This window comes from Pan paniscus, chromosome 1 (genome assembly GCF_029289425.2).
Source record: "Pan paniscus chromosome 1, NHGRI_mPanPan1-v2.0_pri, whole genome shotgun sequence".
NCBI classification, from domain to species: domain Eukaryota; kingdom Metazoa; phylum Chordata; class Mammalia; order Primates; family Hominidae; genus Pan; species Pan paniscus.
In genome coordinates, this window is record NC_073249.2 from 26,038,027 (window position 1) to 26,050,381 (window position 12,355).

The 12,355-nt window shown below is 44.2% G+C and overlaps 1 protein-coding gene across 8 annotated transcripts in view; it reads left to right on the top strand.

The window, feature by feature from the left end:
• Positions 1-12,355, top strand: part of SUSD4 (sushi domain containing 4) — a 143,249-nt gene that overhangs the window by 89,980 nt on the left and 40,914 nt on the right. For 5 of the 8 annotated variants that reach the window (XM_055107747.2, XM_055107742.2, XM_055107751.2 and 2 more), the window contains 2 exons: positions 5,659-5,832; positions 9,529-9,716. In XM_055107747.2, the coding sequence (XP_054963722.1) occupies positions 5,659-5,832; positions 9,529-9,716 (362 nt within the window). Of the gene's footprint in view, positions 1-5,658; positions 5,833-9,528; positions 9,718-12,355 lie in introns of all 8 variants that reach the window. The other 3 variants (XM_055107745.2, XM_008967769.4, XM_003814892.5) reach the window with 1 other exon arrangement.

The following is a 12,355-nucleotide window of genomic DNA, read 5'->3' on the forward strand; positions in this document are numbered from 1 at the left end:
CTCCAGTCATCTCTGAAGAGCATCGATTCTTGCCCCTCGTTTTCTCTGCCTTTCGTTAATTGCTGATGGTCAAATCATTTGTCTCAGTTGGTTTCATTCAGTTTCTTTGGCCCGATCCTGAGTAAATTGTGGTGGTTGGGACAGTGTGCTCTGAGCTGTGCTGGAATGACAGTTCTTTAGAACAGCAGAAGAGTGGAATGGCACTGATATGGAACAGTGCTCCTGAGGGATGTTAGTGGATAGTAAGTGAAAAAAGCATTCTGTGGTACTAAGTTCAGAGTCCCCAAGACCCCCCTCACTTGTGATACCAGCTATAAATCTGGGCTCCCTGAGACCACCATCAGGTTCAAAAATTCACTAGGACTCAGGAACTCAGACTCACAGAACTCAGGAAAACTATTCTACTCATGGCTAAGGCTTTTTACAATGAAAGGACATAGATTAAATCAGCCAAGGGAAGAGGTGCATAGGGCAGGGTCCAGGAGTCACCAGACATGAGCTTTCAGTTCTCTTCCAGTGGGGCTATATGGACAACACCTCTTTTTTCCAGCAACAATGTATGACAATATACACGAAGTGTTGACAACCAGGGAAACTCACCAAGCTTTAGTGTCCAGAGTTTTAATCAGGGCTTAGTCACGTGGGCATGGCTGACCACAGTGTGGCTGATCTTAGTTCCCTCTCCCTCCAGAAGTTGAGCTGATACTGCATGGCCCATGGCCCAAAGCTTAAATCACATGTTAGCATGGACTAAAATCCATGTTAGCATGGACCAGATGGCATGGCGAAGGCCCCTGCCATACATCATACTGTTGGCATAGTCTGTCTAGCGTGGCCCAGAGCCCCCAGACAAACAAAGACACTCATCTCAAGCCAGACATTCCAGGGGCTAAAGGTTACCTCTCAGGAGCTGAGGGCAAATGCCTAAACCTCTCCTTGGGTAAGTTAATCCTTTACTGTACATATGGCAAACCCTTTGAGGATATAAATCAGATCATGCCTTGGCCCATGCTTAACAAACCCCAGTAACTCCCTATCACACTAAAATAATTCCCTGCCCTAATCTACAAAGCCCTGCATGATCTGGCCTGTCCCTCCCCTTCTTGGTCACTATATTCCAAATACACAGGTCTTCTTTAGTGTTTTTAAGGACACCAAGCTCTTTCCTGGCCTTTGCACTAGCTGTTGCCACTGCCTAACATGTTCTTCTCCAAGACCCATATGTAATTAAGTTGTTCTTGTCATTCAGATCTCAGCTTAATAAATGTCATTTCCTCAGTGGCCCCTTTCCTATCTGCCCAAATTAAAAGAGTTCCTGAGTCAGTCCCTATCATGTCACTTTGCTATGTGTTCATCGTGGCAGTGAGTGTTGCCTGCTACTTTCTAGAACCTTTAGCTGTTAATTTGCCCATTTGCAGTCTTCTTCCATGCAAGTGCTGTAAGAGTAAGGCCCTTGACTCTTTATCCCCAGCACCCAGGACACCCTGAGCCTAGAGTCAGTGCTCTGTAATTCATAAAATGGATGAATGAACAGCTGGATGAATAAACAAGCTTGACAAATGCTGGTTTAAACAAAATTAAGTAGAATTCTTTACAGTAAGACCTTTCGAGCCTTTAATCTACTCTGTGGATTGTGAATCTCTTGAGCGTGTATTATGTATTCATGTTCCTGGGAACAGTTTTGGGGGAGTATTAATGTCAAAACTTGGTGTGTTGAAGGAATTGGATTCATTTTCAAGTATAACTAACTTTTAAAGAACAGTAAATCCTATGTATGGCACATTTTCTTTAAGATTTCTTTTACTGTTACTATTTCTGCTCCATCCCTTAGGCGCTGCTCTCTGCTAACTAATCTGATAAATTAATTTGTACTTGGGTATAAATATGCAATGCTGCCTTAGGATCTTTTACTCCTTCTTTTATTTATTCACTATATTGAATCCCCATTGTTACCAGAAGCAGGATATAGAAATAATGACAGTGTTGGGCTGGTGAAAGATGATTTCCAGAATGGAAGGCTTTGATATCCCTCAAGTTACACCCTGAATGGCCTATTTATGCCTCATACACGTAAGTTCTAATTGTTGACCAGATTCAATAGGACAGAAGCAGATTTTGATGAATATTTTTGTAGAGTACAGTGGTGTGATCTTGGCTCACTGCAACCCCCACCTCCCAGGTTCAAGCGATTCTCCTGCCTCAGCCTCCCGAGTAGCTGGGATTATAGGCATGTGCCACCACGCCTGGCTAAGTTTTATATTTTTAGTATAGACGGGGTTTCACCATGTTGGCCAGGCTGGTCTCAAACTCCTGACCTCAGGTGATCCACCCACCTCGGCCTCCCAAAGTGTTGGGATTATAGGGGCGAGCCACCTGCCTTCAAAATTCTTTCTATTGACTAGATTAGTTTATGCTATAGAAAATTATGTTATTTCTGTTTGAGACTTCAGAATTGATGGATATTAGACATTTACTGTCAGACACTAAAGATCCTAGATTCTTTTTTTCTGTGGAAAGAAGGTCCATGGTTTTTCACTACTACAGAGAACTCACTGGGCACATACTTTTTTCTAGATTCTTTCTTCCTACTTCACCCTCCTTTAGGGGGAGGATCAGATGCCAGACTTTGTGGGTAAAGAAATCATAAAGGCTCTGGATAATGTTTTCTCTGTCAAGGTTAACTTTTTTGATAGAGCTGATCTGTGTTTGTTTTGTACTCATTCCTAGGGCACTGCCCCTCCTGGCCTCTTCCCCTTGTTGGGATTTGGACCCTACTTCTTACTCCCTAGTTGATATGTGGCTCCTCCCACATAGTAAATTGGCCTGGCATCACTCCCTATGGTGACTCTTCTTTCAGGAGGGCACATCATCGCTGGGATTCAGGAAGCTGTGAATTCCCTCTAACCCTGTGTCTTATATTCTGCAATAGTCCCCATGCCATGTTTGGGGAAACTTTAGCTCTAACTAGAAGTTGAAAGCGTTCTACATTACACAACACTATGCTGAGAAATCACTCTTAGAAACAAGGCTTGGGTGCTTCTGCTCCCAGCCAGCCAATGTCCACGTGTCCATAATGCCCAAAGGGACGCTTCTATCCATTGACTTTATTCTCTATAGCTGGCCACCTCCTGAGTATACTAGCTAATTGCTGAACAAGTTTTAAATCAATCATGAAAATAGTTGTTTCAATGTGTAAATTACTGCCGCAGTACCTATTTACAGCCAAGATTTTACAGACGGATGCCTTGATAAATGTGTTTTTATTTGCTGTGAATAATTTCTGTACAGTGCGATTGAAAAAACGTAATTCACATTTTCTATTAAGGCAGCAGCAGTGTGCAAAGAATTGTCAATGATCTTGTGACCCCAGTTAGGATTATTCTGGGATTGGGGTTGATTCTGGGGAATTCAACTATGCTAGCAGGAAAACTGTTTGTTAAACATGAACAGTTACAAAACCCCTTTTCAGGCTGGGCGTGATGGCTTACACCTGTAATCCCAGCACGTTGGGATGCCAAGGCGGGTGGATCATGAGGTCAGGAGTTCGAGAACATCCTGGCTGATATGGTGAAACTCCATCTCTACTAAAAATACAAAATTATCTGGGCACAGTGGCATGCACCTGTAGTCCCAGCTGCTCGGGAGGCTGAGGCAGAATAATCTCTTGGACCTGCGAGGTGGAGGTTGCAGTGAGCCGAGATTATGCCACTGCACTCCAGCCTGGGTGACAGAGTGAGACTCTGTCTCAAAAGGAAAAGAAAACCCCTTTTCGCGGCCTGAAACATAAATATGAAAGGTAAAACCAAAGCCAGAACACAGTTCTTCAGCCCAGACTCTCTTTGTTGAAATCATGGGCAAAGGGAAGGCCTGATGACAGGTGTCCTCAGGGAAGGCTGAGCTGCAGGGCTGTGCCCCAAGCCTGTTAGCCGTGCTCCAGAGGGCCGTGCCCTCACAGCTTGCTTGGGCAGAGGTTCAGAGAACTCCTTTCAGCACTCTTTTGCCAGGTGTGTGCGCAGGTCAGAAGCATGGCAGGAGGGTCAGAGGAAGTGAGCAACACAGTCCCTGCTCTCAAGCTAATGGTGGTGACAAAGGCTGAGATAAGGGCAGACCTGGGCTTACAAGCATTTGACTTCAGGTGACCCATGCAGGCAGTGAACAGCCACCACCCCTGCATCCCCAGCTGCCAAGCTCTCCTCTAACTTGGAAGCCCCTGTCTGCCTGAGTCTTTCCCATCATTGACATCCTATTTTCTGAAGTCTGTTGTGCCATACTTCCCATTTCTCCCAGTAAACCCAGCCCCAACCCCACCTCCTAGCTCCTGGATGTACCCTTTTCCGAGCCACCAAAGTTCCTAGCCACGAGAGTCACCCACTCACCCACTAGCCACAGCGTTTCCCTTCTCTTCCACTCACATCAGGGCTTCCAGGGCCAAGTGCCTCAGAGCCGACAGTTCAAAGCTTAGAGCAACTTAAAGGTGAGGGTTCTTGTTAGTACTATTCTGGCCATATTGTGGATTTTGTAGGATTTGGGGAATGGATAAGAGACCTACAATCTTTTAAAGCGTTGAGAAATTTCTGGAGGAAATTTCTATGATTCACAAAATGCTGTTCTTGGTTTCTGCCTTGTTTTAAAAAGTTAAGAATCAACAAATTTGGAACATAACCCATCTGTAGGTCATGCTTACAAACACGTATGCATATAAAACCAGAAACATTAAACAGACATGTGCTCATAAGAGATGGAGAGAGACACATTGCGATCAATGTGCCTTAAACCAGTTGGGATGACTTAGGCAGTGTTTAGGGTGGAAGTGGGATCCCAACTTGGCAGCAAGGGGTGGCGTGGCCTGCACAGTGAACTGGAAGTAGATGCAGTTGGAAGTGGGTAATGATCACTTTTTCATTTTATTTGATCTTCTTATCATTTGCTGCATGGCATGGGCTCGTCGTTCCTTCACTGGCATTCTCCTCCCCCAGCCCCCAGCCTTGCCTCTTCTCCTATACACGTGCCTTTTACTCTTACTCCATTTTTAGGAGGCAGCACAGTGGCTTGCTCTGAGCCTTTGTGAGATTGGCAGTAGTGTGTGCTGCTCTATCTGTTATCTCTTTTTAAACAGATAAGGTGGACAGGAAATGCTAATGGCAAACACAGCCACAGCTCAACCCCTGTGCTGTTTTGCAAAGCATATTTTCTTATCAGGCTCAGGGCCGGGACCCTTAGACAGAGGTGGCATGGCTGGGCAGCTGTGAGACTAGCCCATCAGGCCACACTGTGTTCTGTTCTGTCCACAAACAAAGTAAAGTATGTAACCAGATAGTTCAGGCTAATCCTCAACACTTCTCTTTTTCCACTTACTTCCAAAATTGTTCATAAGATCAGCTGTACGGTTTGAAGTGTCACAGGCAGGAAATAAAGTTCTTTTTGTGGTTGGATCCCCACGCCCTGGGTCCCTCTTTTTGAGCCACCTTCTCGTTACTCCCGTGAAGCCACCTCTTCTGCTCGTCATTGGCACCTGAGCCTAGTGACAAATGAGGTACCATTTATCAGATTGCTGTGTAGGTTGAGACCAAGTCTGAAAATAAGAGCTTTCTTGTGAAGCTGTGAACCACAACCGTTTTAAAATTCCAAAAATAATGTGTACCTTTTACAAAATTGCAGATTGCCGTATCCCTCAAATCGAAGATGCTGAGATTCATAACAAGACATATAGACATGGAGAGAAGCTAATCATCACTTGTCATGAAGGATTCAAGATCCGGTACCCCGACCTACACAATATGGTTTCATTATGTCGCGATGATGGAACGTGGAATAATCTGCCCATCTGTCAAGGTACGGGACTGATGCTTCAGTTCTCAGCTGGGCTATTATTCCCTCGGACTTTATTGTAGACTGTGTACATGTTTATCTAATAAAGTGATAGAGATGATGGGTGAAATGAACAAAGCCATCTACCCCACATGGATCCAGTTGCATCTTTACTACAATTGCCAAAGCTCTGTTCTTAGACTCTCCATCACCACTCCTTGTAGCTTGCTCAGCTCCATACACCCATTTTTAAAGGATAAACAGGAAACACCTTATTCCTTGGAATGTTGGATGTCTCTTTTACTCCAAAATATCAAAAGTAGTTTAAGAATCAGGAGACTTGTAACTGAGCTGCTAACATAATGATGAACTATTATATATTTAATGGAAATAACAGAGCATTTATACTTATTTCAGTAGTGGTGAAAATATAGTTAAAGCCAATCTTAAACAGAGGCTGTTTTCTCTTAACAGTGTTTATATATATATATATATATATATATATATATATATATATATATATATATGTATAATGCATGAAGAGCAGAAAAATTATCAAATTCAAATTTCATCCAAACAACCTGGTGAATATTTATTCCCTTGCATTTTTTTAGATTTGCCTGGGCCATCATAGAGGGCCCTGTTTGTGAAAATAAACCCTCAAGTTCAGAGTAATTCTGATTTTATTTTTTGACGTGTGACTTCGACCAGAGAACCAAGAAGGCAATGCATAATTCATAATTTGAGGGAGAAGGAGAGCAATCTCATTTGCTCCAAAAGCACCAGCGTGCTCAAGCTGAGATGAATGTTAACTTTGTGCTTGGAAATCACAGCTGGCATACTCCGATATTGCTTTGGGTGCCCTGTTCTTGGAAATAAATAGTTTCCTTACATGAGAGCTTAAAAGTCATGACCCCTTGAAGGAAGAGAGGCTTGAGCATAAGAAGGATGAAAGCAGCCCGGACCGTCACGCTCCCCTGGTCTCTCCCAGGAACTGCCAGTGTTGCTGAGCATGTTCTGTGTTGCATTTTTAAAGGAGACAGGATTTATTTACATTTTCAGATGTCTACAAAACAAGCAGCTGGCTGTTAAGTTGGGCTGCTTATTCAAATAAACTTTATTACCTGCTGATCCGTTTCAGTCCTCCGACACGATCAGAGTGATGGCCAGGAAAACAACCCCGGACTGCAGCCACTTCTTCCCTTCCTGTTTTCCACGTAACCTTTTGTTCTCCCATCCTTTCTGTTTCCTTTTCTGTCACTTAAATACAAGATGCTCCTTTAGGAGTTCTTTTTTCCCCAGTGATTAAAAAAAGAAATACCCTGCGTTGGTGTGCCTCTCAAAGTGTCATTTTGAGGCTTTAGACCCAGGCTTTCCTACTGCTCTTTCTGGCCACTGTTGCCCTTTCTCCACCTCCCCTTCCTCAAATCCCAGTCAAGACATAGCTTTTCTAGGTCTGCAACAACAGAGCCAGTCGGTTACCCTGCAGAGGTCTGCTTCTTTAAACGATGCAAGCCCTGCCCACCTCTCGCTCCTCCTCAGAGGCCTCTGTCCCACAGAGGGGGTGGGTGCCCTGGCCTGTGCCCTACCCTCTAGTGCACCCCACACCTTGCTGCACAGAAAGATAGGTCCTGCCTGCTGGAGCTGCCACTGCTCCAGTGTTGCTCACTGGCTGCTTGCCTGGCACACCATAGGAAATAAGGAACTGAAGTTGCCTTGGACAGTCTGACACCCCTCTGAGCCCCCAGGGGGAATGTAATTGGCCCTAAGAGTGACATTTCATTCTCTAAGTTTTATTTGCACCTATAGATCCAGGAGCTAAAGCCTGAGGAGGCCTCTCTCTATTATCTAGAAGTGCAAATGGAAATCACATTGAACTATTGAGTTGAAGCCCATTTTCGACTGTTATATTTAGGACAGGCTGTCTCTAACCAAGAGTGAGAATATCTTTCCTTCTCCTCTGGTTAACTGCATGAATTATAACCTTACTCTGAGTCAGAGTTAGTTTTTATTTGAGAGAAACCAGCTTATCTGTGTGGGTAGTTTAGAACTACAATTCCTTCCTAGGAAGAAGAGCGAGCACAATCATTTGTGCCAACTCATTTGAACTACACTTAAGGGTTCTAAGGCACTCACTTGTTCACGTTAATGTGCTTCTCTTTTTTTCTCAATTATTGAGTCTGTTTATTCCTGATCCCCAACCTCCTCCCCACCACATAAACACACATACACTTCACTTTTACTATAAACATTGTCAGTTTTCAGCTCAAGAAAACAATAATACTAACCTAAGGTTATGGGACTGTCTACAAAGATGGCTGAGCTCCATACCTTTTAGGGTATGGTGCATCCCAAATGTTGGCCAGTTCAAAGCTATGATCTGCTTGGTCTGCAGACCCCCATGGCCCCAGGACACAGCAGTGCAGGATTGGCACTGGCCAACCACGACAGTGAGTGCCTCAAATTCTGCACCCGCCTTACCCTCACCTGCTCTGATGCACAGACACCATATACTGGGGTTTCAACCAAAGCAATTTGCTGAGAGATCCCTTCAAGATACTTACAATGTCCAACAAAGTCAGCTTAGGAGAAGGGTTCAGTCATCTGCTGCTGTGCATGGGACACATACAATCTGTATCTGGTGACTTGGAAGGGAAAGTGGGTATTTTCATTATACATTATTTACTTCACACACAATTAGTTCTCTCCTGGAAGAACACCGGCTCTGCAGTGTCATTATTCTCTCCAGTGAAACTGCTGAAGCAATAAGAAATGCCCTGATCACAGTGGATGCCACACACAACAGAATTCTCTGCCACCAGGAGTGTTCTACTGGCTGCACAGGCTTCAGGGCAAACAGGCTGCTTAGTGTTTCACAGAAGGAGTGTGGGATCCAGGTCCCACTTCCACACTATTGCACACAGCATGCTGTGCTCGATGCACAGACTCAGGACATCAGTGGTTCTGAGTGTGGTCCCGAGCCTGGCAGTGGCAGCAGCAGCAGCAGTGCCTGGATGTTGGCAGTGCAGTTGTCAGGCTCCCTCTGCCCCAGACCTGCTGAAACAGAAGCTCTGCAGGTGGGCCCAGCAGCCTGTGTCTAACAAGCCCTCCGGATCATTCTCGAGTTTGAGAACCACTACACTGTGGGATTCCTCATCTGTTTTACATAAAACACAACTGGGTTTTCAGAAATTTAAGGCCACCATCTCAGGCAGATTTCTGTCCCCAAATCCACTATAGTGGAATTCAGTTTGGAACCTAAGCTTCTGAAGCTGCTCTCACCACCACTGAAACCACTGGCGGTGTCTCTTTCCTCTTACAGCACCTCGGTGGTTCTCAACCTGTCCTCAGAGCCTGGGCATGGGGCCCAGGTACTGGTGTTTTATAAAAGCTTCTCAGGTGATGCTGAAACGCAGTCAGAGCCAGAACACCTGGCCTGAGGGTGTACAATCCACAGTCAGACATTCACCACCCTCCCTCTGTCTTAACTACTCCTCTGACCCTCTTGGTGCCATTTTCAAATAGCGGAGCAAATACCTACATGATAACTAGAATAAGGAACCTGAGTATTTGAGACCAAGGTGCTTCATTCTTCAGAGGTGGTGCCATTTTCACCTTCAGAGGTGGGGGAATCCTAAAAAGTTCCAGTGTTCTGTGTGACTTTTCGATGTACAGAGATGACAGAGTGGAATCTTTCCCTTTTTCTTTCACCTTCCACAGGCTGCCTGAGACCTCTAGCCTCTTCTAATGGCTATGTAAACATCTCTGAGTTCCAGACCTCCTTCCCGGTGGGGACTGTGATCTCCTATCGCTGCTTTCCCGGATTTAAACTTGATGGGTCTGCGTATCTTGAGTGCTTACAAAACCTTATCTGGTCGTCCAGCCCACCCCGGTGCCTTGCTCTGGAAGGTAACACATCTCATTCTTTCGGAAGTTGTATTTTGTATTATTAAAGGGAGGAAGAAGATCAATAGGAGGAAGAGCTGTGAATTATGATGGGCAATAACTTTTCTTCTCTGAATACATCTTTCTCACTTTTCTCCAGAGCAGAGATCAGCTGCCGTGAAGCCATATTTACAATTAGATGTAAAACTTGCTTCCCTCATCCTTAGGCTTAAAGAGGAGAGCAGATAAAAGAAAAAGTTGCGAACATTAAAGGTTAAATTACAAAATATTGCAAAGTTAAATGAAATGTCTTCAAAAATTAATTTTCTCTGCACCAAATGAGAACAGATTGTATCATGTCATTAATCTCACCCCTCATTTTATTATTGTGTCGATGTTTCTTCCATATTTCCATGCACTCTATGGCTTAGCTGTAAATGTTTTGCTGCAAGCACACCCTTGGATGCCTGAAAGCAAGAGCTCTTTCCTCCCTGTTTTTATTAAATCTCTATGACTATAGATTGTGATTCACTAAAGACCACTAATCAGTAGTATGAAGTAGTGAGAAGGACAGGGCTTCCATTGGCAGAGTCAAGGCAGTGTCTGCAGGGGAAAAGCCTAGAAACACTTCTGCTAGGCAAGTTGGACATGCTGGTTCAGCTCTTGCTTTAACTCAGATCTTGAAAGTATGCCGGAAGAGAACAAACTCCAATGTGTTTCTCAGCATCTGAGTATAGTGGGTAGGAGGGGTCTATATGGGGAAAGAAAAAAGTGAAGAAACCTCAAGTCAGGAGCCGCTTCAAATCCTATTTGCAGCCTTGTTTGGGAAACAAAGCAAAACAATGGAATATGGAAACAAATGAGTTCTTACAGGTTTACAGCATCTCTACAAGTGTGCACCTCTGTGTGGGAGGAAGTCAGGGTAGGACGTCTGTCATGGAGGGTGACTGTTGCTCAGAAGGATCAGAGACGGCCTCTCTAGGGATGTGGAGTGGGGTTGGCTGGAGCTATGGAATCTCTTTGGAGAAGGATGGGGGAAGGAGGGAAGGGAGCGAGAAGGCCAGCCCTTCCCATTGGTTTTGTCATACTCCTAGGCTGATCATTAGAACTCCCCTCACTCCACTTCCCACCCATTGCAAATCCCCCAGGGAATTGGAGCCTAGCCTAGAGATGCCAGATAAAATACAGGATACACAGATAAATTTGAATTTCAGATAAGCAAATAATGTTTTAATATGAGCATGTCAATATATGGGACATACTTAGTATAAAAAATTATTCTTTGCTTATCTGAAATTCAAATATATTAATAACTGAGTGTCTTGAATTTTTATTTCCTAAATCTGGTTGCCCTAGCTTCAAGGGACAAGGTCATCTCTTTTGCTTCCAGTGGGAATAGCCTTCCTGTTATCTGGATGCTGCTGGTAGGCCGTGGACCTCTGATGGAAGGGGCTCTTCCCTAGTTCTGGAGGCTTCTCCCTACTCAGATAACCAGACAGAGAGGGCCCTTTAAAGATATCGTTGTTACGATTTTATCAATTTGAAATGCCTGTTTTCAAATCTTTGCAAATTTGGTTTAAATGTGTTTCAAGCAGTCAGGTTCTGATAAGCTTTATTTTGGGACTTGTAAGCAGTCTTTATGGAGACTAGAGAATATGATTTGATAGGCATAAAACAAAATCTAAGGTTAAAAACAGGGAGCCGAGAGTGGCTTTGGGTTGAAAATGAGTCTTCTGGCCTAACGTGTCCCCTTTCCTCTGCCATCCTCCACTATGAGTAGATGGGAAAACCCTGGCTGACAGCTGCCTGTGCCAGGAAGGCCACTTAGTGTCTTTTTTCCCTAGGGTTTTTGTTTTTTTAATAAGGTTTACATCTCCGTTTTCAATAGATATCCCTTTAAATTATCTGATGGCATTTGTTGGTGAGCACTTTCAATGCAACACTGGCTAAAGGTACAAAGTGGTGATTCTAAACTGAGAGGCACAGAGGGGACTAAAGGATTATTTCTTTCAAGACTTGATAGAAACTGGGTTGAATTAAGCAGTGGGTTAAACTAAGAGATAAGGATTCGTGAACAAGTTATCCAGATGTGCCTAGAGGTTTGCATTTCTCTCATTCTCACTTTAATTGTGTATCATCTTTTTAAAAGATGGTGCCTTAGTTATGCACTGTTGTCATAGGGTATTCAACATAGATGAACTGTCACAAAGGAATCGACCCTTTTCATAGATCACCCACACTTTTAACTCCTCATCTTTCTGTCTTCCTAAGCACACGATTTGCACAATTTGATTTTTCTTGATGACATAGTGAAAATTATTGCACTGGGCTGTGGAATTATGATGCTCTAAGGGGCTTTTAAATATGTTAGAACTCTCTGACCCCTGCAGTAATGGTGTGGACAGTTCTGCTGTGGAAGTCTTTCTCTTTGAGTTTTCTGTCCCTTTCCTGTTCCTCTTTCACTGTCAATCCATCAGCTGTCAGTGTGCCTGTCACACTCAGGTTACCTGTCGCTGCAGCTGTCCCTCACCCCCAATTTCTTTTCTAACCTGCTGTGAGCCAGGAGAAAGGTTCACCAGGCTGGTCATGGAGGGAGCATAGCATATCAATTACCAGTGCAAGCTGACCTCAGACGGACTGGCTTCACATCCTGGCATCCTAC